The sequence below is a fragment of the Camelus bactrianus genome, chromosome 14 (genome assembly GCF_048773025.1).
Source record: "Camelus bactrianus isolate YW-2024 breed Bactrian camel chromosome 14, ASM4877302v1, whole genome shotgun sequence".
In the NCBI taxonomy this organism is placed as follows: domain Eukaryota; kingdom Metazoa; phylum Chordata; class Mammalia; order Artiodactyla; family Camelidae; genus Camelus; species Camelus bactrianus.
Window position 1 is genome coordinate 2,440,012 of NC_133552.1, and position 21,550 is coordinate 2,461,561.

The 21,550-nt window shown below is 50.2% G+C and overlaps 1 protein-coding gene across 2 annotated transcripts in view; it reads right to left on the minus strand.

The window, feature by feature from the left end:
* MIPEP (mitochondrial intermediate peptidase) overlaps positions 1-21,550 on the minus strand; it is an 83,631-nt gene that overhangs the window by 60,594 nt on the left and 1,487 nt on the right. Inside the window, exons 2-9 of one of the 2 annotated variants that reach the window (XM_074377929.1) lie at positions 20,686-20,859; positions 17,687-17,775; positions 16,545-16,631; positions 10,563-10,626; positions 6,614-6,796; positions 5,944-6,100; positions 3,258-3,306; positions 1,536-1,596 (exon numbers count right to left, since the gene is read on the minus strand). In XM_074377929.1, the coding sequence (XP_074234030.1) occupies positions 1,536-1,596; positions 3,258-3,306; positions 5,944-6,100; positions 6,614-6,796; positions 10,563-10,626; positions 16,545-16,631; positions 17,687-17,775; positions 20,686-20,859 (864 nt within the window). Of the gene's footprint in view, positions 1-1,535; positions 1,597-3,257; positions 3,307-5,943; positions 6,101-6,613; positions 6,797-10,562; positions 10,627-16,544; positions 16,632-17,686; positions 17,776-20,685; positions 20,860-21,550 lie in introns of those variants that run through there. The other variant, XR_012511604.1, reaches the window with a different exon arrangement.

Below are 21,550 nucleotides of genomic sequence, written 5' to 3' on the forward strand. Positions count from 1 at the left end.
AGCACCACGCCGCCTCAGCAGGGAAGACACCCACCTGCTCCCGGGCGGCAGAGGACGAGGCTGGAGGAGGACGTGCGGGTGGGAAAGCTGAGACTCAAAGGTGCTGTGAGAATTACAGGGAGCGCATGAAAATTCCACACAGAGTAAGATCAGATCTGCGCTTCAGGACAAGCCCTATGTGCTGGGGGCCTGGTCCACGTCTAACACGGGGCTGGGCACGCGGCCGTGCTGCCTGAATCCGTGGCCACAACCGCGGGCCAGGAGGCCAGTTCACCAGGTGCAGCCACATCCAGGCGAGAAGGGACAATGACCCGGCCCAGAGCTATGGTGAGGGGGCGGAGCAGGCCGGGAGTGAAACACCCGCAGGACTCCTTGAAGCACAGTCGGTGGGGCTCATGACACAGGGGGGCCCGCGTAGGGCTCGCAAGTTCACCCTCCTAACAAGTCCCAGGAGCTGCTGCTCTCCTGCCCGGGGGACCACATTTTGCGAACTGCTGGTCCCGGGTCTGGCTAGGGCAGCAGGGTGAACGGCGGCCCCTTCACCAAAACAGGGCTTCATGAGAAGACTGGGCACCCCTAGCATCTGCAGAACAGCCACAATCAGTAACCAAACACAAGTGTCTGGGGAGGACAGTTTCTGGTCATATCAGCTTTTAACGAATTAGCTTTTGGCAACACACTTTTCCTGCTTCCGCCCTCACCAAACTCAATTCTGATCTATGATCTAGTTTCTAAGTGGACCCACCTACCCGGCTGAAGCGTGCAGAGGACAAAGCCTGGCTCCTGTGCTAGACGCAGCTCCCACCACAAAGCAACAACCGACACGCTACTCTAGCAACTGGTGAATCTGGCAGCACGAGTCTGCCTCGCAGTGGTTGTATCTGGGAGGCTACTGAGCAGTTTCTAAGTCTCTAAGACTGGCTGTGACAGGAAGCTCCCACCCAAGAATCCCCCCAGGACCACCCCCAGAAGGATGGCGCAGGACCCGGGTGACCCCAAGCACCTCGAGCCAAGTAAGAACCAGGGTCCTAACACCTGGGATCCCGTCCCTCTTCAGGGCCCACTCTGGCCACAGGGACACGTGGTCTGACTGTAAGATCATGTCATCATTTGACCTGAAGACAGAAAACCACACTCCAGGGCTTTCAGGGGGAGGGGGTACACTTTGATCTACGTAACTGAGCAAGGGCAGCACTGACGCGGGGCCGCCACCGGCCGGCACCCTGCACGGAGCCCCGACAGCTGCTCCAGAGACGCCGGCTGCCGCGGGATGGAGGCAGCCCCACACACGCAGACCCCCACACGCCTCGTGCGGGGGACGGTGTGTAATGTCAGCTGACCAACAGGAACCCCGGCCTTCCTGGAACGTCAGGCCCAGACATGTGATCAAGCACTTCAGTACTGTGTTCTTCAAATTCAAGGACCCGGAACAAGGCTGAGCGCACCTTCAGCAAGTCAGCTCTAGGGTCGGCAGACAGACCTCAGCTGACAGGCTGCTTCTGTTACAATGAAAACATTCCAACAAGGTCACTTACGGAATTCTGAGGATTTAGTTTCATTTTCATCCCTCGCATCATCTCAAACTCTTTTGTAGTTCTGTAAAACAGGTTCATTGTGGATGGTTAGGACAAAACTTTCATCCTTCCATTATAGAAGAACTAGTTTGCTTATGTTACATTCAACATTCATGGTAAGATTGGAAGAAATTTGTCACGTGGACATCGTGAACCAGTGTGAATCCAGATTTCACGTGTGTTGGACAAGACGGTGACATGCACGTCGGTGAAATTACTTCAATTTCCACCTTAAAAAGCTCCCTGGCAGGTATGTGCCTTCAAAGCACTAAAGCCTGGAAAAGTGAGCACCGTTATAGAAACACGCAAAGTCTCATCAGCAAACTTTCAATCACTGCTTTTTGTGACACCTTAAAAAAGTAAAAGGCTAACAAGTTACTTTCTATAAAAGAATATTAATGTGGATTATACTTAAGATTGCCATTCATAATCCCTCCCCTACCAGCTGCACTGCCCGACTAGCTGAGCAACAATCACACATGCACTCAATATTTGTAGAATATGAAGTTTCTGTTAGAATTAACTGCTATAAACCACTGTGAAATTATGAAGATATATAAATAGCCAGGGCCTACTGTACAGCACAGGGAACTATATTCAATACCTTGTAATGGCCTACAATGGAAAAGAACATGAAAAGGAACATACACACATACATGTATAACTGAATCACGATGCTGTGCACCTGAATTAACACGCCATTGTAAACCAGCTGTACTTCAATTAAAATTTTTTTAATAAAAACTATGGAGCTATATTTGCCCAAAATATAATCTATAGCTACATACAAGTGAAAAACAGTAACACTTACCAGCAAAGCAAAGTAGAATAAATTCTTAAATAACTGCGTAGTTAACACTACTTCATTGTATCAAAGCCACAACAGTTCACTGGATTAGACCATTTTAGAATTGACAAATACAGCCCAAATTGGAGAGCACTGGGTTCTAAGGCACATGTTTATAACAGAAAATGGAAATTTGAGCTAAAATTGACTGTGTTGGTGCAAACAGCAACTGAGTGAGACAGCTTTGGGAGAAAGGGCATCAGCCATCTCCTACGAACCGTGACGCCCCTCCTCCCGGAGCCCCCAGCGTCCGAAGGCTCCTGGGGACGGGCCTCAGCCGCACCCTACAAGATGCCACGGAGGACGAGGGCCGCGACCAGAGGGCCGGCGCAGCGGGAGAAGGCGGGCGGGTCCCACCAAGGACAGGAGAGCACGTCAGCCTGGATTGCAACGCTGAGGCAGAGCCCTCTTAAAACGCACAAAATGGAAACACAGGTCTCTTGACACGCCCGTGAGCCACCCGTATTTAGACCAAAAGAAGAGAAAGGCTACCCTGTGAGCTTGTTACAGAATGGACTGTACAAGCCAAAACATACAGTCTCAGAAAGGCTTGGGCATTTTTAAAAATTACACATCAATGACACATTCCTGAAACAACGGCCTGGTTAACCAGAGGGGACGGCCTAGCTGTCCAAGGTCGTCACCTTAAGACACCTTTGTGCTTTCAAAGTACATCTCACAGTTAACTTAAACTCCTGTTGGCTGAGCCCACAGATCCAACTCAATATTCCAACGCTTATATTCTTAAGAGGCCACGTCCTAATTTTTTAATAAATCAAGTCTTTAAAAACAAAACCTAAATCACACACACGCTGAGGAGTGGAGTAAAAACTAACCTTTCAGAAAGTTTGTCAGATAGTTTCTCTAGGAACTGCATGACGGTCTCTAAAACGAAAATCCAAAAGAAAACACCTTTAATTACGTAAAATAAAACGAACATACCTGTTAAAATTACCATGCTGCTCAGAGTCCACGCACTGCACGCCCTCAAGGCGGGGAACCTCGGAGGAAGCGGGGCTGCTGGCATACACTAGGCACTTCCAGACGGTGCCAACTCTTCATGAGGAAAACAAGTTAAACTGACCTGGTGATAATCCGAAGTCTTATGCTGTATCCCCAAATAAAGAGTTAATGGGGAGCGAGAGAAAAGAATGCAAAGTTTCCATCTGTTTCTATGTATTCATACACGAAAGGGAAAAAAAACGTTTCTTAGATGTGTCTAAATTCTTGTGAGTTTTCAAGTGATAGCAAGACACTGATGTGTTCATAAAAATCAGTACAGTTTTAAGGACCAGATTTTAAAAATCGATGTTTGGGGGGAGCAACTATTTTTATTTTTACACCCAACACCAGAATGATCTATTCAGGACCAATATCTAAAGAAAATACAGCGAAATTAGAACATTAAAAATTTAAGCTGTTATAACCTTTTTACTACTTAAAATACTCCAGCCATAAGTCATTACACTGTACAAACCCATAAAGGCCGTGTAGTGGAATCACCATCATTTCCCGTGAGAGGACATTTTTCATGTGTATTTTTGAATTTAGCACCTTTTGCCACTGATTTACGCGGATAGAGCTTTCATATGTATTTCAGAGGGAGCCACAAACACTGTTTTTCTATTTTTCAGATGATCTTCTAAATGGTTTTAAGTTTCTTGCTCTCTTCAAATTATCTCTTTTTGAGTAAAATAAAACGCTGGGGCAAAAGGGAGGCTGACCTAAACCAGGAGCGAAGCTGGGGGTTTCCTGCCTCTGACAGCACCCACCAGGCCTGGGGCCTGCGACCCGGGCAACCGCCCCGGGCACCCTGTTAGATGGCAGGTCGCCTCCCTACCGCTCCCGCCCCACCCAGTCCTCTTCCCCTTAACCTGTGCTGATCACGGATGCACATACGCTTTACCTGCTTTTGGTTCTTGTCTGTCTCCCTCACAGGGGTACACGCCACACACGAGCAGGGATCCCCGCCTGTCATGCAGGGATTTACCCCCAGCCCTGGTAACACCTGGCATGTGGCCCGTTCCCACCGACTCACTGGACGGACGTGGACAAGGTGGGTGACAGAAAAGACAGGGCTGTGGTCCCGGGTGGCCTGTCGGAGACCATGGATATAGAGCTGGGGTTTGGGCTTCAGCTCAGCCAAGTCTTAGCAGTTTAACCTCACCGTGGGTTCCCCATCTGTGAAATGGGTACGACTGTCTACCTCACACGGCTGCAGAGGAATTAAATGAAACAACGGCCCAGAGCTGGCGTCACACCGTCATTAGCTGTTGTGTAAAATAATGCCACTTGATCGTAACACTGGGGTGACAAGAGTGACTATGGAAAAGCACTCAGGTGACATTATAACTGTTCAGAGATGAACCACCCAAAACAAATTGCAAGCATCCTAAGGGTTCAGGGACAGGGGAGTCTAAGGGATGTGAAAACGTTTAACAGGCAGGTTTTGAGCTGAGCACTAGAACACTGGACAGGACTGTCACGGGCAGACATGCAGGGAACAGGAGGGGCCACGGAGTGCGTGGGACACGCCCAGGGCTGCACAGCGGGCCCCACCAGGCCAAGGGACAGGGCTGCCCACAAAAGAGAGACAAGGCAGGGTGGACCCAACGAAACCTCAGAGAAGCTATGAACATAGCAGAGGAAGAAAGGGTAACTGAGGGAGGGACACACACGGGACAGGCCCACGGAAATGACCCTCCCCTGCAGAGCTCCCTCTCGCTCACAAACTCCCTCTCATGATGCTACGGCCCCTCCAGATGCATGACCAGAATCCGGGTTGGCCCCTGCCAGGTCTTCCTTCCTCTCAACCTATCACAAAGTCGTGTGAATCGAACCCCTAGAATATACCCGGACTCTCAACAGCTCCACCATCACGACCACCCGACCCCAGACCCAGTATCTAAACTAACTGAAATGTAATCAACATATTGCACACAGTTATGCCATTTTCTCTCACATCATAAACTGTAAAGAACCCCACAGAGCACACGGCAAGCTCATCAAAGCCCCAGGGGAGACGCTCCCGCCTGGCACCAACCTTGCCAGGCAGCCCTCCTCTCTCAGCGCAGGTGGGGACCCGGCACCAACCTCCCCAGGCAGCCCTCTTCTCTCAGTGCAGGTGGGGACTCCATGGTTTTATGTGACCTGGCCTGCACTCAGCCTCGACTTGAGCAGAAAGACAGCGTGCCTGTCCTGTCTCACGCTAAACCTAATCCATCTGGTTAGACTGAGCACAGAGACCAGTTTGGTTAAAACGAAAATAATTGAAATTAGCATCAGTGAAACTTTTAAGTATGACCTGCTCTCAACATGCCGACAAAATACATTGGTTGGACAGGACATATTCCAAATTATTAGCTCCATTTAAAAGTCGTGTCTAATAATGACACAGACAACCTCCATCAACGGTCTCTAAGGACATGAAACAGAGAACACAAATTCACAGCTACTTAAAAGCAGGAGTTCAGCCCCATAAAAACCCTGTTTTGTCCTCAGAAGCTGGATCAACAGGCTCACCTGGGTTTCCGGCTATCGCTCCCTGGAGGGCTCTGTGGGCGTAGGTAGGGTACCCCACTAACTGGGCCAGAAGATCTCTGCTGCTGAGCAGTTCCTCTAGACACTGCAGCTGACCAGCATCGGGATACAGAAAAACCTTATAAGCAGCTTCTCTCACCTGTTTGAAGAGTAAATGGTGAAACACACTCACCACAAAACAAAGTCCTACGTGGTAAAAAACAGAGGCAGCCCCCCACCACTCCGTTCTGCGGGTGAGCGATGCTTAAACGTAACAGTTTCCACAAGACGAATGAAGCCTTTGGATTCACCAGCTAGTGCAGGAGACACCATCACACTCGACCAGGGTCTCTGCTGGGAGCCGGGGGGGGGGGGGAGGACACAACAACCCAGTGCACGTGCCACAAAGCACCGTCCCTGGGGGAAGACACCTGCATCGGAGCCCTGAGCAGTCGGGACTGGCGATGGTCCCTCTGCTCATCAGCCCCCGGAAAGGAAGAGCCCTTCATGAGACCGGAGTGATTAAACTGCTTTTGTTCTTCAAAGCATTTAGGGAATTAACGAGCCTCAGTTAAATTCCTAGCGTAAAGCAGCACGAACGTATTTTGAAGGCGTGACTGTGACCCCGGATCTGGGGTCACGGCAGCAGCAACGGGGCACGGGGCACACGCACCAAGTCATCCGGCGCCTCCGCGTGCAGACTGTCCACCACGACGTGGTCCCCGGCCGGCTCAAAGTGCTGCCGAACGTGTTCCGGCAAGAGCCGCTTCTCAATCTTGTTGGGAAAGTTGGTTCCCATGAGAAACGTGCTGCTCAGGTCCAAGATTTTCACGTTCAAGTCCACCGCTCTCTTACGCTGCACACGGGGGCAGTAAAGTTAACGTTTTACACCTAACTGAAGAGGCAGCTCTGAAGGCAGCAAGTCAGCAGACACAGTTAAATCGTAAATTAGTAAGACAGTAAATACACTCAGGGATACAACGCACACTGAATATATGGTGTCTGAAGTGTGTAATGGGGGTGACACACGGCAAATGTTAACTCTGCTTTTGATAACTGGCCAAAAAGTTACCCTTTTGGTTTTACAATGTCTGTAAGCTTTAAGATTTACGTAACTGCTAGAGTTCTAGTTTGAGTTCTATAATCTGTGAGATTAACCCCACTGGGAAACCTAAGTGAACCAGACGTCGTGGGCTAGTTGAATCTATTTGATAACAACACCTGAAAGTATTTTTAGACAGAAAACATTAAGTATTTGAAGGGCTGATTAGAAAACATACTCAGTCTTAAAAGGTTCAATACGAGGGCAGAGGGTCTTCCTGCAGCTCTTCCCTGAAGTGCAGAGAAGGGGCATCTCAAAGCTCTGCCGGGAACGTACCGGAGGGGCTACAGGAGGAGGGGACTCAGGCACTGTCGACGATTCGAGAGGGGCCGTCAGCCCAGAGTGGGTTTATCTTCAGTTTTCGGACACAAGGTCCTGAGAAACCCTGTGCTGTCAGAGGGGCACCACAAGTGTTTGGGATGAAACTTAAATCTGCCGTCCACAATGGTAACCAGTTACCAGTCAGAGTTTTCAGTCACCTGTTCCAGGAAAACTGGAGGGGCATCTGGACTTGGGCTCACAGTGGAATCATACACAAACCTTTCCAAGAAGGGGGTCAGTAGCCATTAACAGATTCTAAACTACACTATGACCCTGAAAAATTACTCCACAGCACTCATTTTTTTAAAAAAGATAACTATGAATGATACAGATGTGCCCTTGATAATAAACTGGAAAAAGTATATATATTAATAACCAAAAGCATTTTCAATATGTAAAATTCAAACATCGTGGGAAAAGTAAGTTTCAGGACATGCCAAGGTCTTTATGTCCAGACTTCTCTCTGCCCGTTGTTTCTGAGGTGGCCATTTGTCGCCACCTGCTGGTGACCAGTGGAATAACCAAAAAAATGAAAGGTATCCAGAAATTGCACGATAGTTCCCAAAATTTTCCTCAAAGCCTTTACTTACTGAAATAAAAAGCATGATAAAGTTATTCCAAAGAATTTGTCACCCGTTACAATCCCTGGAAAAACACAAACTGTTTATTTTCTGACTTCACCAACAGTCTGCTAACGCATACAATTTCATCACTGAGATACTTCAATGTGTGGTGCTCTAAGAAGGCTATGAAATTGTTGTGTTTATTAAATGATTGCTAAGGAACACACTCCCTTTAAATGTTTCAATTATATTCATGAGACCTTAAAAATTAAGTAAGAAATAATCTGGAAAGAATAGAGGAAGACAGCAGGCCTCGATGACTTGTAGGTTACACTGTAGGTTTATTTTGAGCTCTTTTTCTACACGTAACATGTCTTCTTTCCACCCCATCCGAGGAGGCACCGCCGACCACGGACGTGGGAGGACGAGGCTTAGCCTGCTCTCGCCCTCAGCGTGGGTGGGTTCGCGGGCGCTGCTCTGCTGGGCCGGGCAGCTGCCCTGGGAGGACACGCGTTAGGCGAAAGCAGCAGTCTGGGCCGGGGGAGGCTGACCCTGACCTCGCACATGTTACACTTGAATAAAGCTGCCAAAACATCTTCCACGGAGATCACATACAACACTTATGCCCAGGACTCTCACTGGCAACCTCCCCCCGAAGGAGCCCAGCCTGACGACCAGCAGTGTTAGCACGATCGCGCATGCCCACTCCGCCCAACACAGGACGCGCTGAGAAAGGACCCACTCCCTGACCCGCGAGGCCGAGGACTGCGACACGCAACACAGCAATGACAACTCACACACAGACAAATGCTGCACACGTGAAACAAATGGATGTGAGTTCAGACGAATACACAATTCCACCACGATGGGGGACAGAAGGGGTGACAAAAGCTCCTCAGACACCTTGGCCTGAGGCAAAGCCTCAGTGGGGACTTCAGGGAAGCTGGGTGAGCAGAGGGCGAGGGGACACAGGGTGGGGGACAGGGGCAGGGGGTCAGGAGTCACTGGGAAAGCAGGGCCTCGAGGACCCTATTTACGTATGAGCCGCCACTTACACCCTTTCAATAGGCAGTGGGAAGTCACTGGCGGTTCCAGGCAGTAGAGTGACAACGAAATCAAGGCTTTGAGGAAGTGACTCCAGTGCTCCCAGGCAGGTTAGACGGACCACCCGGAGGCCTGCAGGCAGGGCCACCGGGCAGGCTCCGGAAAGGCCACCTCCTCCTACAAGCTCTGTGGCCTTGGGTCACACGTATGGCCTCCAGCGCCTTCACCCGGGAGACAGGAGCAACAGTACCAGCCTCGAGGCTGTTATGAGGAAGCACCTGATGAGAAACATATGACTGAAACAGCAAATGCTCAATCGCTGTTGGTTACAGCGAGCGTCAGGAAGACGAGGGCTTCTGGGGGCCCAGGCGTCTGGTGATGAGGACCAAGATGCGTCTCTCCGGGGATGCACAGAAGCAAGCAGCTCCACAGAAACACTCCACGGGCTTGGTCGCTGAGACATAAGAGCTCCGGGAAGAGAAAAAACGCAAACTGGCTCCAAAGCTTCATCTGCGTGTCTCAGAGAATGGCGGCGTGACTGGCGCAGAGGCATTAATCACAAACTGCTTTGCAAAGGGGCAGATGTGTCCATCTCAGGCGATGTGAGTTTGTGGTCGACCCCACAGGCCTCGGGGACTGCTCTGTCAGGCCAGGAGTCATGCGCAGAGCCCGTAAGGCCACGTAAGGACATGGATGTGAGAGCGAACCCAGCATTGCTCAAATTCAGCTCCAATCGAAATGATGGTGTCTATGTATGACACGTATCCCCAAGACCCGCCCTCTAATGCCTAAGATGCTCTGATAAAGCAACCTCTACTGACAGGTGAGCGGCTTTGTACTCTATTAAGAGACACAGATGTATCTAAAAGAGACAGACAGCACTGCTGGAACAGTCTGGGTGCAGGCAGGTGAGGGAGACGCTGTGCAGCAGGCAGGCCCTCCAGGGCTGGTTGAGCCACCCTGTTCTTTCAACCCCAGGCCTCATGCAGAAAAGACTGAGCACTTGGGATGTTGGGTTCTAGAAAGAGCAGTGGCCAGGGTGAGAGGTCCTGGGAACTAAGGACGGGAACCTGAACACAAACCACTCTGTCCTGTGTCCACTTCTGTAAAATGAGGGGCCTGGACAGATCAGAAGGCCCCTCCCACCCCAGCTTAAACATCACACAACCCAGGCTTGCTGCTTCTGGAGCAAAGCCGTGGGGATCTGCTGAGGACAGGTATTGCGCGGATAATCACATGCACGTGAGTCCTCATGTCCTCCCTGCACACCTGCCTCAGACCTAACCTTCGATGGGGTCACCCTCCTCATTCACTCACTGCCTTCCTGCCACTGCCCGTCTCACCCCAACTCCCTGACACCTGAGATGTCCCACGTGTAGCAAGTCATCTTCTAATTCTGAATTACTGTGGGTGACAGGCCAGCTTCCAGGGAGCTTTATGTTCCAATACAACCTACAGAAGAATTTCATTGCATGAACAACCTATGCATTTTTGTAATATGGAAATCCAAGCCACACACAAGAAGCGTAACCATAGCAACAAGATACCAACTTAATATCAGTAAAATAGGAGCCAAAAAACAGAGGAGTTACCTTTTCTTTGTCTAGATGGATCCCACTGATTTCAAAATCAAACATAAACAGTTCAGCCACTCGCCTATAAACAAAATGAGCCCAGGTTACAACAGGTAATAATTATTAACAAAAACCAGTTTTTTGCAAAATAAATCCATCTTTTCAACTTACTACCAAAAACGCAGATGTCTCCACACATGCGCACGCGGGCACACAAGATTTGTTTGAAACCAGGAGCTTAACATCTTAGAAGCCAGGCCAGACGGCCCGCTGGCTGATGGGCTTTTACGTTCTCCTACAGACGAGCTGGCGCCACGTACACTGCGCTAACTGTGCAAGCCCAAACCTGAGCCAAGTGAATGACAGTTACTCCAATAGGGCCAAATGTCCAGCTGCCTCCTTCTAGAGGAAACGGACATCTTTTCAGCCATCTAGCTGTCTTCCTTCAAAAATATCTGCTGTATAACACACGCAGCACACCAGTAAGTACTCAACAGACACACATGCCACCTCACTGTGACACGGTGAGCGTGCACACACGGTTCACAATTAGCCTGTGTCATTCAACAGAACTACACTCCCAGCTGCTCGCGGGTGGAGACTCATACACACGTCCCGTAAGGCTTGGTCCCAGCCCGGGACACATTCTCTCTGAATGCATGAAGGCACGGTAAAAGAAATGACAAGTTTCGTAACGGGTACAAACCGTGCTGAGGGAGCTGGCGGGCAGCATCAGCAGTGCCCTCGGACACGTCAGCAGCGTGTAAACCTCACCTTCTCCTGCATCACATTCGAGTGTAGGCTCTTCCTCTGCTTCAGCCCACCGTCCTCACCCCTTGTGAGGGAAGATTTCTCACTGTTTCAGGAATTAGTACAAGCATGTTTTGCACACCTCCAGTTTTTACTGATCATAAAACGTATCTTCAAACTTTACAACACGCCCTAATCTTCCTAACGTGTAACGGCTTCACCTGAACGTCAAGTATCAGCAAGAATAAAAAGCCTTAACAGAACAGAGAGCACCCTGGGTCACATCCAAAGCGAAGGGCGACTGCTCATCAGATTTCCCCTGTGGTTATTTTATACTTGGAAGTTCATCTTTTCCTTTCTAATTCTAAGCTGTTTTAGTATCATTTACTTTCCCACAAGGGACCAGGAAATTCAAAACACCAAATTCATAAATGAAAAAAACGTGTGCACTGGAAACAAGACACTCCCATGTTGTGCCACAATGGTGTGGGCTGGGACACACGGCTCTTTAAAGGAAGCGAGGGACGCTGGTGCCCAGGAGACAGCGATCTGCAGCACTCATAAACACGCTCAGCCAGTCAGCGTCAAGGCGGCGGGGGGCCACCTCACAGCGAGGACGTCGGTTTTACTAAAAGAGAAGTAACGTGCTTTGTAGAAATCCACGGTTTTTAATCAGGGGCTCTGCTATGAGCTCCAACAACATTCGTTTAATTCTTGAAAACATACTTGTGGGGTGAATACGGGATTTTTCTGAGGTTGTGCTGAGGCCGGACGATGCCCAGCCGCGTGGCAGGAGACCGTCCCTGGGCCGGGTCTCCGGAAGCCGAAGGGCAGGAGGCAAAGAAGCAGAAGCTTCCACCAGGGCTCAGGGCCGCCATGTCGGTGCTGCAGAGCACAACCAGGAGTGGTCGCTCGCCCCGCAGAGCGCGCTCCTGTATTCAGAGTACAGACCTGTAAACGCCGCCGTGATAATTACTCATTTCAACTCCATCCAAGTCCCCGTAATTAAAAACATAAAGCAGTTTATCCTTGGACAGGTTTTCAAAGGCTTTCGGCATGAGGCATTCAGTTTTACCTCCAACTGGTGGCAGCTACTTAGAACATGAAGTCCTTTGATGCTGGGCCGGACGCTGAGTCTCCTGGCTAATGAGGACTGTTTTCTTTCTTTTTGATCCTGCTGCGTGCTTGGAGCCAGTTTCAAGTGTAGCACTTCTTTCTGTCAAGAACTTTTTTTTTTTTAAAACTACTTTTTGCTGGAATTAAGTTATCCAAATATTTTATCTGTTCTCCTGGCTTTCCTTGACTTTTCATAATGGATGTATTTATTTTCCAGGTTATCGGGTGCCAATATATTGCATGAACGGAATTAAAGTTCGACAGACCACATTAATAACTTAGTCATTTATGGTCTTTCTTAAATAACGTAAGGTGCTTCACTCAGGCCCAGAACGGCGTCTACCTCACCCTGATCCCCCTTCCTCCACAGTCAACCTCAAAGTCACACCACTCTCTCGTAGCAAAGGTATTTTCTGTCGTTTCAACAAGAAAAAAGAAAGATAGTAGGGGGTGATAAATTGGGGGTGAGAATTTATTAGGTAACACAAGTTTATCGTATTACATAATACAGCCTTACTGCATAACAGCTTTACCGTAAACGTGTATGAAAAACTTAAAATCACTAATCCCCAAAACAACCACTATTAAAATCCTTGTATTTCCTTCCAGTATACGTCTTCCGTTCTTTCTTAAGGCAGTGAGGAGCATGTTTGATTAAATCAGGCGAGCCTGGAGAAGGCGGCTCAGTGCCCAGCACAAAGTAGGTACCGGAGAACACGTGCCGAGTCCACGTGAACGTTAGGTGCGCTGATCTGACTCCCTGACCCTGGAACACCCCTGTCCCGGGGGGCTGTCCCAGGTGGGCGGGGGACTCCCAATAGGACCCCTGTCCTGAGCAGCATAGCCCGAGGCAGCATGTCTGGTCTGGTGACGACCCCGGCCCAGTGGCTGACACCACAGCCCCCCGGCTCCCATCCAACCCACTCAGCTGTCACACCCCTGCCTACACCAGCTGGGACCAGCCACAGACTTTGGTGCCTTGCTTTTTCTTGTAAAACTGTATCATGAACATCGAATGTCCCTATCTTTAAACATTCTCTAAAAATGCAGCTTTTGAATGTTTACATTGTCTTGTCACACGGACTAGAAGTGTTTTCATTTCCCCACTCCCTCGAGTCACAGGACATCACCTCTTTACCTCCTCAGGGTAAAGTCCAAGAAACTAAGCTGATCAGAAAGTCTGCACATCGAGCTGCCACCTGCTGTCCTCTGAGATGCGTCAGCGCCAGCACCGCGGCGCTCCCCTCACCCTCAGCCCCGCCAGCCGGAGGGCCCCCACCGCACGGCTGCCTCAAGCCAGGTGCCCAGAGGGCACGGCACACGGGTCCTTCCACGTAAGCCTCATGGTCGCCCCAGGACGTGCTTTTACTCGCCTCTCACGGGGGGGACACCTGAGGCCCGGAGAGCTAGAGAACCAGCATCCAATCGCGGGTCCACTTCTGGGGGCCAGGCCTCCGGCCACGACGTCACACTTACCACCAGTGTCACACGCATGGCACTTGTTCCTCTAACAGCATCTGATGCTGTTCTTTATTCTGTGAAATGAGTTTTAGGAAAAGGATCCCTTGCCTGTTTTCCTATGAGACAGATTCGCTTTTTTCTTTTTCGGTGATTTGTAAGGCCTCTCAACACAGTTAACTGTGTCAACCCTTTGCCACGTGAGTGACATCCGTCCTGCTGTGTATTCCGACTCTGAATGGGGAAGGGCTTTGTCAGATCAAAGTCTGCGATTTTTTTTTTATAACCAAATCAATCTTTCTCTCAAGGTCTGATTTTGGTATCATGTGAAGAAAGACCTTCCACATTTCAAAATTATCAGCACTTTCATGGTTTCTTTTTAAAAAATACTTAAATCAAAATAATTAACTTTTTTCCCAAAATAGTTATCCACTGGCCTGACATCATCTACTGAAAACCAAGTCTTTCCCTCCTGATGAGAAACACATCCCAAATTCAGTCATGCATTCATGTGTCTGTGACTGAAATTTCTCTATTCTCTCGTTGACTTAATTGACTTTTCCAACGTAAGTATAAAACGCTCTTTTAAACACAGCATCTTCATAGTGTGTCTTACTACCTGGAACAAGTCCTCCAGCACTTCCCTCTACCAGATTTCCCCCGCCTAGCCTGGCATATTTATCACCTACGGCTTCAAACTGTCTTAAGCGACAACAACAACAAAGATTTTCTTCAGCTGTGGGCTGCACAGCGCCCGACTCACAAGCCCTCGACTCACACAGCGTCCACCTCACACAGCCGCACAACTCACACAGCGCCCGACTCCCACAGCCGCACAGAGCAGTCAGGTTCCTCTTGCTGCCTAGACACAGCTTGCTTCCCACTTGAATATGCCCTTACACGCTTCCCAGGGCCGTGCGTGCGTGTGCGGGTGTGCGCGCGTGGAGGGTCTGTGCTCTGCCCTCCAGCGTTCGCCCTCACGTGGATTTCAGCTTTTGCTGCTCCTGGGACTGGGCTCTCCCCTCCACTGTACTTTCTGGACAGTGTGCTTGTTAAATTCCTTGCATACAAGAAAGCCCTTGCTGGTTCCGGAAAACCCCAACTCAAACAGATTTCTTTACCGCTGGGCTCCTTGGAGCCTCTCACATACTGAAACTCTCCAACAGGGGAAAATGCTGTGTTACTGTGTCTGATTTCCAAACTTTCTGACCAGCGGGGCCCTTCTGGGAAGACGTCTGCATACCTCCTAGAACTAGGGCTTCAGGGAGCGCACCTGAGAACACGTGCCACGGCTCCCTCTCTGCGTTACTGCCAGGACGGATGGCCCGCGGCTTGGCAGCAGCCGCCACTTCACCACACGCAGGCGCTCTGGGAGCCAGACGACACTGCTGGCGGCGTCCCAGTGCCAGAGTTCACGCATCACTTCGGACTCCCCCGCTCACCAGTCACCTTTCCTTTCTGGAATATCCATCTTCTACCCAACCCGTTTTTAATGTATGTATCACTTCGTTATTTTAAAGCTCCTACTGGCATCTTAGCAGCGTCTAGAAACGTGGTCCGTGTCCTGTCAGCACGAGTCCTTTGCTCCCAGTCTGCTAGCGCACCTCAGTTTTCATACAGTACGTGCAGGAAAGCGAATCAGTGAAGTCAGGCCACAAGGAAGCTGTGGCCACGCGGCACCACACCAGCCGAGCACACGCTGGGCAGTCGGCAGGGGCTCAGCCTTCACTCACCCTGCTACGGCAGGCAACGTAACTGTCCGACAGACACATCACTGACGGCGCAGCGAGCTCCAGCGCGGCCCGAGCGCCAGATCAGTGACGTGAAGCGGGAGCGGCGAGCACCCCTGCAGGCAGGGGAGAGCAGCCCCTCCCGCCTCTCACACCCAGGTTAACGCAAGACTGTCGTCAGCTGATCCCTGGGGAACACAAACCACACACGGAGACAGACCGGAGAGGAGGCGGGACCAAGTAAGTGGGGACTGAGGAAAGCACAAGCAGGTAAGAAAAATGCCAGTCTCTGTGCTGTGACACAGATGACACGCAGGTGAGGAAAGACAGACCCCACCACAGTTCATAAGTAAACCTGAGCAAAGAAACATAATCCCCAAAGCGCCACAGCAAATGTATCTGTGAACCGACCTAGAAATTAGGTCTTTTCAATTCAGATCAATAACTGGAATCTAAGGAACCGAAGCACATCATTCAAGGCTCTTGACGTCCACCAGTGAATAAAACCAACTGGCTCGCGCCTCCTGGTGTGTCACCCACAGAACTTCAAGAACGCAGCTAACCGCAACTCCCAACCGTCAGTAGGACTCGCTCACAGGTGAGGCTCCTGCTGTGGCCGCAGCGGCTGGAGGCACCAAGGATGCGGCAGTGAGCGATCAGGCCAGGCCCCTGCCCTAAAGGAGCCTCCGGCCCAGGGGGAGAGGGATGATGACGCAACACATGAGCAAATGGGGCGATATGGGAGTGGTCGGGACCAAGAGCAAAGCAGGGAGGAGGATGGAGTGGGACAGGCGGAACGTGGGAGGACACACCGTAGAGTGAGTCCTAAGGAGGGTGCAGGGCCTGTCACCTGGGGAGAAACAGTCCAGACAGAGGGGCTGTGAGCGTGGGGACACCAGTCTCACCTTCACAGTCACAATCACAATGAATGCAAGGGAAGGAGTACCTGGTTTCTGGATCAAGAGAATCCACAAGTTTTTTATCAGCTAGTAATTTTTGCAAACTTTGATATAACTCCACATTTGTGTTCAACCTGGAAAAATTAGAAACAAAGAAAAATTAAAAGATTTTCTAACACCTTCTTTTCTTTCTTTACATCAATAGAATGTAATCAAGTTCCAGCACACATGCCCAGAGGTCTGGGCTGCTTTTTGTCTTGTTTCTTCCTCTGGACCATGAACACCTCAACAGTTAGTACAGGGCAGGCAGTGGGTCAGTATGAAGCAGGGTAGTAACCCTGAAAGGTCAAAGGACAAATGTAAAGCCACAGTCAATAGCTGGGGCCACAGGAGCAGACAGGGTGGGGTCCCACCTCCATCCAGAACCATTTGTTTTTCTAGAAAAGGAGAGGGGATGGGAGGGAGGAGGAACACACACCTGACATCCTGCCCTGAGCCCCCAGGGCTAGGGGCCTTTGCTCACCTGGGTAAGAGGCAGGTCCACACCATGGGGACAGATTGAGGTTAGGCTTCCGAGTCACACACCCGCTGCAACATGAGCCCCATGGCTACTGTGTGACCTGGGACAAGCTGTCCCAGCCGGTGAGAGCCTTGGCCACCCCAAGGGTTAAATGAGATGCCAGGCACGGCCCACACCCCCAGCGGCTGCGCCAGCCCACCCAGGCCCCTGCCTGAGCAGCACTCTCAACCCACCTGGAGGACTACCATCGGGTCCCGAGTCCTCCGCCCCAGAAACCAACAAGCCCTGGCGGCTGCTCTAGGAGCAACCGGCTCCTGGCCCGGGGATCCCCAGGTAAGGCCCATGTTCCCAGAGCCACCTGTCAGTTCCCACTCAGGGACTCTGGGATGGTCAGGTTGCCCAGTCAGTTCACAGTCAAAAAATCCATGGGTTTCTGCTGCCACAGTTCTCACGGGCCACCCCGAACACAAGAGGCACGAGGCGGCCCCACCGGCTGAGAAACGCTCAGCAGAAGGGCAGGCCAGCCTCAGCCCCAGGAACTGGGAGAAAGTCAGCAAGGACATCCACCTCCTCAGGTCGCCCCAGGGCCAGGTGTCACCGCTGGTGTCCCCGCCCAGGCCTCTCCTCCGACAAGGCCGGGACCCCGTCGGGGGAAGGGAGCGCATGTACCTCTCCACTGCGGTGCCGATGCTCCGGCAGGCCTCGTCAGCTGCCTCTCGGAAGGCAGCCTCGGGGTGAGCGAGCTTCACAAAGTCAGCCTGGGGGAGACAAAACCAGAAGGGAATATGATGGCGTGTCCCCCCTGGGATCTGAGGACGGAAATGCAAACCTATGATTTTAAACGGGACGTCTGGCTGGACCCCAGCGTCTGCGTTACTGACACTTTCCTGAACGTCATGATTTCTGCTCCTCCCTGCAAAGGAAATACTCCTACCAGCTTTGCTGTAGGAAGTCTCTCTCCCTCAAATGTGAACATCAGGCGAATTCTTCCTACTTCCATCGTTCAGAAAAGCAGACTCCTGTTTCAGATAATCTAGAACTTTTCATCTGAGTCTTTGCACCATGGTCCTCACACTAACCTGGCTCAGGGAACTCAGGGAGGCTCTTCCTTCTTAAATTGACACCTGGTGCAGTTCCAAGGCGAGTGGGCTGCACCCCAGCCTCGGTGCAGAAGACAAGGCACATTCTCTCCACCACCGTGAAGCAAGCAGGGGGCCCGCGGGTGCCTCCCCGGCACGGGACTAGGGCTGCTACACTGACCTGAGAATTCACCTTAGAATCTTTTTTAATGAAACTACATAAAATCAGACTTTAGTCTCCACGTTAACTGCATCACAAGGCAAAAGGGCAATGTAGGGAAACGACAAAGCACTACCCATCTTCTCTCTCGTGAAGACGTGTGACTGTTACACAAAATAAAATCACCACAAGATCAAACTTCCTGATTTTATTATCAAACAGTTTTTGATGTAAAACCATTTGAATCCATAGTCTGATACAACACTTGTTAAACAGTAGGATAACATCAGCACTGAAGCATCTGAGAAGCGAGCTATGTAAAAATCACAACAGAGTATAAATCACTGACCTACATGTTGCCGAATTTACAATCAATATTAAAACTCAAAACACTAGCACACATCTTCAAACTCACTTGTGGTGGTGCTGAGGAAAATACTGTTACACAGCAACTATACTAAGAAAAAGAAAACAAAAAACCATTTGGTGGGGAACGTAGGTTATAAAACCACTGCCTTATAACACTACTGATCTCACTAGCGGTAAAGTCTTAAAAATTCAAAAAGATTCTTTGAACTTTTTCACCTAACAATTGACATGTATAAATCATGTCATTTTTTTAATATTATCAAACTTCATGAATATTTTTAAAAACTTCAAAAATAGGACAAGCTATGGAGCAGGAGTTAAAATCCTTCAGTGAAAAGCGAAAGTAAAAATGTGGGGCAAATCTGAGAGCACTGGTTAATGGAGATGGAAGCTAAGGCAACAAATCAGCAGTAAGTCTGGGATTTGGGGCCACAAAAGCCAACACCTGATCGCACGTAAGCGAAGCCTGCTGATCAACATCTTCCATCCAGACTTCAGCAACACAACCAGGCAGAGGAGGGTCAAGACCTCGTTTCTGGCAGGAGGTCTCCCAAACCCCAAATCCAGACGTACGCCTGCTGTGCACACACTGGAGGGTCAGAACCCAAACCCAGTGAAACCCAGAACTGGCCAGAAGGAGCCTGTAACATCTTACTCCACTCCCGGGAAAACCCCTAACACAGGCACTTCGTCCATTTCCCCAACACCGGGGAGCTGCCAGCAGGGACTGTGCTAACACTGAGGGGCTGCTGCTGACGCAGGTGCCAGGAGGAAGGAGATGTTCTGAAAAAGGAAAAAGGGGAAATGTTATGCTGGGTGAAAAAAAAAAAAAATCAACCTCAAAAGGTAACTGTGATTCCATTTACCTGACATTCTAGAAAAGACAAACCACCTGAGGGGTGGAGAACAGGTGGGCGGTCTCTGGGGGGGGGGGAGGGGGAGGTGGGTCTGACATCACTGGGGTGATAGTCAAGCCTCCTGACTGTGGTAGTGGCGTGTCTGGGAGTCGAAATTCACAGAACTGTCCCATCCCCTAAGAAGTCCACGCTACTGCATGATCATTTTAAAAATAAATACTTCCACCCCTCCAGGTAAGGCTCCCCTGGCCGAAGTCGCTGCCGCCGGCCCGGGAGGCTGGAGACGAGCAGGGAAGACCCAGAGCCCAGCTCCACCGCTCCAGCCAGGTGACCCTGGGCCTCACTTAACCCCTCAGTGGCTTTCTTTCCTCATCTGGAAGTGAGGATGTGCCGAGAAGGCTAAATCAGTCAAAGCAGGTAAAGCTCTCCCCAGGACCTGCGCCCGGTAAGAACTGGAGAACAGTTCACAGCGGAACACCTGCCCCGTGAGGGCAGAGCCGGGGTCCGTCTCCCTTGTGCACTCACTCCCTGCGGGGCGCCGGGTGGGGCTCCACGGAGAAAGGGCGGGAAGAAGCTTTGGAAGGTCCAATACCACGCAGACAGGCTCAGGAGGGACCACGATTTAGGACACGTGCACCACGACCCTCGCTCTTGACAGGATGACAGAGACGCGGCCATCCTGGGCGGGAGGAACCAGGCCTCCACCTCAGCTGGCCAGGAGACTTGCACACACTCCCCTCCAACTTCAAAATGTGGGGAAAAGAAGGCTTTGATAGAATCTGGTCGATGTCAAAACCTTGGTTTTAATTAGAGAAGACATTCCTGAAAAAGTTTACAAGAACTAGTTTTTTTTAATTAATTTTTTTGTAAATGTATAGACAAATGTTCTATTATACTTCTGGTAGTTTTCATAAAAGAACTTTTGTCCTGTGAAGAACCTTTGCCACACGCGTAATCGTTCTTTCATCACACACGACATGTGTCTTTCACTAAATATACACATTCAAGCACCAGTTCTAACGTTCACCTTTTCCTGCACGTTCTTCCCCTTCAACAGCGCACTTCACTGTAACGGATCACACCTAACAGCTCTCAAGTAGTTCAGACGTTCTAACCTTACACTCTCAAGTTAAACCTAAACACTCAGCTTAAACTGTGACAGCTTGAGAGAGAGAGGCACTGGCGGCTCGGGCCAGGACTCACCAGGTCGGCCACCCTGCACAAGGAGTCGGACAGCTCGTCGAAGATGGCCACCGTCTGGGGCCCAGGCGGCATGGAGCACACCCGCTCCACCAGCTCGTCCGCCTTTCTCAAGGCCGTCTCCTGGGCGATACGAAATCCTTCTGGGGCACTGAGCTCAGGAACTCCAAAGAGGCCCTGAAATACAGAGAATATTCCCCCTGTATAACTAAAACCTTGCTTTACGGGTATTAAATATAAACACTGTTCTCATAAACAAAGTCTTGGCTTTCGTTGCTGCTTCACGGCATCATGGTACCTGTGCTCACAGACAGCACTTCCATATCCCCCACATCCCAGACGCAGACTAAAACGAATGTTCTTAGAATACAACTTCTCAGTTTTTAATTATTTTATAAAAACAAAAGAAGAACGATACAGTTCAAAATCCAGTGGTCACTACCACAGAACTGTGGCCATGATTAAATGAGACAATACACATTTAAAACTCAATATTTTACCAGTGGCTGGTACACAGAAAGCACTTAATAGATGTCAGCTGTAATCACTATTAGCTGTGTGACCCTGGTCAAGTTCTCCCTCCTCCTAGGCCTAGAGGCAGGAGTGCTGCTCTTTGCCATCTTAGCCAGCTGCCCAACTCAGGGCCCGCCACATGCAGGAACGCACGAATGAAACAGATTAACGGGCCAGACGTGTGTAGCTTTGTAGATTAAACATCTGCAAAGGTAACACATCAAATGTGGGAAACACCAAGAGGTAAGGTTTCTGAGGGTTGCCAGCGCCCGCTGTCCCTGCAAGAAGGGATGAGGGGTCGTTAACCTCCTTCCAAATACACTAACAAGCTGGAGAAAATAAAGACAGCTGGGGG